Raw genomic sequence first — 4,925 nt, forward strand, 5'->3', positions numbered from 1 at the left:
GGGAAAGTACAAACATGAAAAAGAAGGGTTTTGTGTGTTTTTTCTCACACTCGCCTATATATTTAATTTTATTGTATACTAATATAGAGTGTGGGATTGAAGCCCACACTTCCTTGTATTTGAGGAAAGGGACAACACCCAATCAGAAAATGGTGTGGTTACCCGGCCACTGAAGGCGTTCATATCAACTAAATAAAAAAGAGCTGATTTCTGCGTTTCATTTCGAGATGGGACAAAACTCAGGGATCCTTGTCATGCCAAATGACTGTGGCTTCTATAGATGTCTAGGTTAAAGAACAAGTGGGGAGGATTCTGGTTGTAGCCTTGGTGGTGAGAAGAGCACATTCAGATCAGCCAAGCTGAATGCAAAAATGTGAAGTCTGTGATTCCGTGGTCTTGCTCTGCGAGTACACCTTGTCTCCACTCTTCCAACAGATAACACTGCAGGGGTGTACGCCCGGCGTGGAGGGTTCAGTCGGCAGAAGCAGGATTTGTACCTCCTACCCATTGTGATCAGTGATGGTGGAATCCCTCCCATGAGTAGCACCAACACCCTCACCATCAAGGTCTGTGGGTGTGATGTGAACGGGGCACTGCTGTCCTGCAACGCAGAGGCCTACATGCTGAACGCCGGCCTGAGCACTGGGGCGCTGATCGCCATCCTTGCCTGCATCGTCATTCTCCTGGGTAAGGGACCTCCCAGGTTACCTGTAGGAAGGGCCTTTCAACCAGATGCCCATCCTTGAAACACATATATTTCTCAAGTTACCAGGAATCGTGCTATATACCGTGGAGGCAATTTGACACAGAAAAGAGAGGATGCCTGCCTGCTCATGTATTTTAGAGTATGGTGGGGGAACAGGCAACTTAACAAGCATTAGAGCCGAGTTGGGGGTGGTTGTGATGAGCAAATGCCGGGCATCACAGGACTGCGTAACAGAAGACATCTGGGGGCATCAGCAGGGGACGGGGTTGAACATCAGAGATTTTTCAGGAGAGGAATTTAGGCAAAGACCTAGTATATGAACAATGGTGTGCCTTACAAGAGGAATGAGAAGAATTAGAGGTAGAAAGAATAATAGTGATGTCAAAGACTGTCTATGAAGGACTCAAGGAACTGGATGAAGACTGGCCTGGCTGAAGCTGGATCTGGGCTCCTCCTCTAGATGTCATATGTAATATCTGGGTGCATGCATCAGCTCATGGGGAGCCCAGAGCAGCTTTTCCTGCACTTGCCTGCTGAGTTAGGTGCCCCTCTTCTGCACATGGTCCCATCTGTGGTTTACTCTGTAATAGCAGGAATGTGCTGATGCAGGTAACATCTACCAGTGCCGGGCCTCAGGAAGATTAGATCAGTTGTCCCAAAGTCTCAGAACTTGTGTATGACAAAAAAATCAGGATTCAAATCTAAATATGTCTGACATCAAATTTATACTTGTTCCATGATGGTTAGTTCTTTACTGAATGAATTAATGTGTCCCTGATACATAGGGAAGAGCCAGCAAGTTTAGTTCAACCAATAGTTAATGAGTATTTTCTGGGTACCAGGCCCTGTGTTCAGCCCTGGGGGATAAAGAGAAGAATCATACAAGATCTCAGGGATCAAAAAGTTCATAGTCTATTGAGGAAAATAGGCATGAGCAGATCAATTGCAGAGGCACATGGTGAGCACCATGATAGAGACACGAACCTAAAGCGGTGGGGGCACAAGAGTAGAAAGTACCTGATATTGACTGGGAAGGTCAGAGACAACTTCCTGGAGGATGTAACGTACTTAACAGATGCTGAAAGAGCTTTCCAGCTGGGGAAAGGGGCTGGGATGGATGGATAATCCAAGCAGAGGGAGCAGAAAACAGAAAAGCTCTGAGAAGTTCATAATCTAGTGGTGGAGGCAGATGTGTGAACAGTGTGACACGTGTCACGGTGATGGCCAGGTGGGTACATAAGAGTGGATACCAATAGCCCTGTCTGGTATCAGAATGGGATATCAGGAAGGATTTTTGTGGTGAAAGATAAAGAGTCAGCCAAGCAAAGAAAGTGAAAAAGAATGGTCCTGGTGAGGGTGCTGTTAAAGAAGGCACAGGGGAAAGACACTGCCTGCTGAGCACTGGAAGCCGTTCACAGTCTGGTCCAGTGCAGACTCCCATCCCTGCATCTCAGCGTGATGGTGGACCCAGAGGGGCTCTCAAGTCACTTGCCAAATTCAGCCACAAACATTTTCTTCAATCTTGCTGAGTGTGTGGGCGAGTGTTCCAATGGAACATTGTGGGGAGATGGGGGGGTTGATAGAGAATGAAACAGTGTCAGAGCTTTCCTTATAAGCAACTCTGCTTATTCATCCTAGATGCCCTGAGTTTAGTGGAATCCCCTCTCCCAGGGAAGAGACAGTTACAGTGGTTTCATCGGGAGTTTCAGCTGACGCTGTTTCCCTGTATTCAGATAAATAGAGAAGATTTGTCATTTGTCTCTTGGGGGTCTTTATAAACTACCCCTCTTCTATACAGTGGTGTGAAGAGAGTCTAGCCATGCTTATGATAAGATTTCTTATAAAGGTAGAGTAAGGTCATTGCTGACCTCACCTCAGAACTCTGGGCAGGGGCTCAGCACCTTCTGTAGAAAGTTAGGACCTCAAGTCTCTGAATGTCCTCATTTGTAAACTTTGGAGAGGCAGCTGTCGTCCTTTGCAAAAAGAAACAGGCATAACCCACTTTTAAGAGGCTGCAGACGGACACATTTAGAATCTTCTCATTCTTCTGAAGATGACTTCTAAATGGTGTCGGATTCATTTGTAAAAACTCAAAATAGTTCCAACTTGCCAGTTTGTTTGGATATAATATTTTCCTGGAAGCATTTGGCAGATGAAGAGCCAGGTGTAGGGCAACTTTGCACATCTTTGGGGATTCCAGGTAAAGCTCTCATTTCATAGACTGGCCCCAGTTCTGAAACATGTGTACACCATGCTTTAAGGTAAGCAGAGTTTCCCTGGGAAAAGAACCCAGAAGACTGGGCTTAACCTATGCTTCCTTTCTTTTTTTTTTTCCCCCCCTGTAGTCATCGTAGTGTTGTTTGTGACACTGAGAAGGCAAAAGAAAGAACCACTCATTGTCTTCGAGGAAGAAGATGTCCGTGAGAACATCATTACCTATGATGATGAGGGCGGTGGGGAGGAAGACACAGAAGCCTTTGATATCGCCACCCTCCAGAACCCTGATGGTATCAATGGATTTATTCCTCGCAAAGACATAAAACCTGAGTATCAGTACATGCCTAGACCTGGGCTCCGGCCAGCACCCAACAGTGTGGATGTGGATGACTTCATCAACACGAGAATACAGGAGGCAGATAATGACCCAACCGCCCCCCCTTATGACTCCATCCAGATCTATGGTTACGAAGGCAGGGGCTCTGTGGCCGGGTCCCTGAGTTCCTTAGAGTCGGCTACCACAGATTCAGACTTGGACTATGACTACCTGCAGAACTGGGGACCTCGATTTAAGAAACTAGCGGACTTGTACGGTTCCAAAGACACTTTTGATGACGACTCTTAACAAAAACGATACAAATTTGGCCTTAAGAACTGTGTCTGGTGTTCTGAAGAATCTAGAAGATATGTAAACAGGTATTTTTTTAAAACAAGGAAAGGCTCATTTAAAACAAGCAAAGTTTTACAGAGAGGATACCTTTAATAAAACTGCAAGGACATCAAAGTGGTAAATACTGTGAAGTACCTTTTCTCACAAAAAGGCAAATATTGAAGTTTATCAACTTGGCTAGAGGAAAACCACTTGGCATACAAAATATTTAAGAGAAGGGGAAGTCTAACGGTGAACTCACAATGAAGGGAAATTGTTTATGTGTTATGAACATCTAAGTCATTTTTTCTTCTTTTTTTAAAAAATTTGTCAAAGAAGCTTCCACAAAATTAGAAAGGACAACAGTTCTGAGCTGTAATTTCGCCTTAAACTATGGACACTCTATATGTAGTGCATTTTTAAACTTGAAATATATAATATTCAGCCAGCTTAAACCCATACAATGTATGTACAATACAACGTACAATTATGTCTCTTGAGTATCAATCTTGTTACTGCTGATTCTTGTAAATCTTTTTGCTTCTACTTTCATCTTAAACTAATACGTGCCAGATATAACTGTCTTGTTTCAGTGAGAGGCGCCCTATTTCTATGTCATTTTTAATGTATCTATTTGTACAATTTTAAAGTTCTTATTTTAGTATACATACAAATATCAGTATTCTGACATGTAAGAAATGTTACGGCATCACACTTATATTTTATGAACATTGTACTGTTGCTTTAATATGAGCTTCAATATAAGAAGCAACCTTTGAAATAAAAAAAGATTCTTTTTTAATTCTGGGTTTGATTCTTAACATTGAAAAAAATTATTTCTAATGACCCATTTATAATTCTAATTTAAGATATTTGTGATCTTTTAATAACTCTATTTATGATCTGTTGTAGTCTGCTTTTATTGTTTATTTAAAATCAAATATGTTTTACAAATGTTTTTTCAGACAAGATTCTGTAGCATTGTGTAAAGCTTTTTTGTACATTCTCGGTGTTAGCTTCCTGACTTCTCTTCACACGCATCTTCTATAAAAGAAGGATGCTAAAGATCTAGGTCAGTCTATGATTTTGCAATACTTGTTATATAATATGCATTTATCTTGTGTATCAGTAATTTGATAGTTATGAGAAACGAGTCCATGAGGGAATGAAACTATCAGAACTCTGAAGTTCAGGATGTAGATTTTATGCCCCATACCGAGCATTTGAGGGTTGGTGGGGTGAAGAGTCAAAAATATACATTTGCCACGTATAGTTATCAGATCAGACCTCCAATGTTATTCTATTCTTCCTTACTTTGATCTTGCCAGGCTATCATAATGACTCTGCCAGTTG

The 4,925-nt window shown here is 42.2% G+C and overlaps 1 protein-coding gene across 2 annotated transcripts in view; it reads left to right on the top strand.

Annotated features, from left to right (window-relative positions):
- Positions 1-4,374, top strand: part of CDH11 (cadherin 11) — a 149,623-nt gene extending 145,249 nt beyond the window's left edge. For both annotated transcript variants that reach the window (XM_007457320.1, XM_007457321.1), the window contains exons 12-13: positions 436-687; positions 3,052-4,374. In XM_007457320.1, the coding sequence (XP_007457382.1) occupies positions 436-687; positions 3,052-3,548 (749 nt within the window). In that variant the 3' untranslated portion in view covers positions 3,549-4,374. The remainder of the gene's footprint in view (positions 1-435; positions 688-3,051) is intronic.
- Positions 4,375-4,925: the final 551 nt, after the last annotated feature.

The sequence above is a fragment of the Lipotes vexillifer genome, unplaced genomic scaffold, assembly GCF_000442215.2.
Source record: "Lipotes vexillifer unplaced genomic scaffold, Lipotes_vexillifer_v1.1 scaffold504, whole genome shotgun sequence".
Lineage (NCBI taxonomy): Eukaryota > Metazoa > Chordata > Mammalia > Artiodactyla > Lipotidae > Lipotes > Lipotes vexillifer.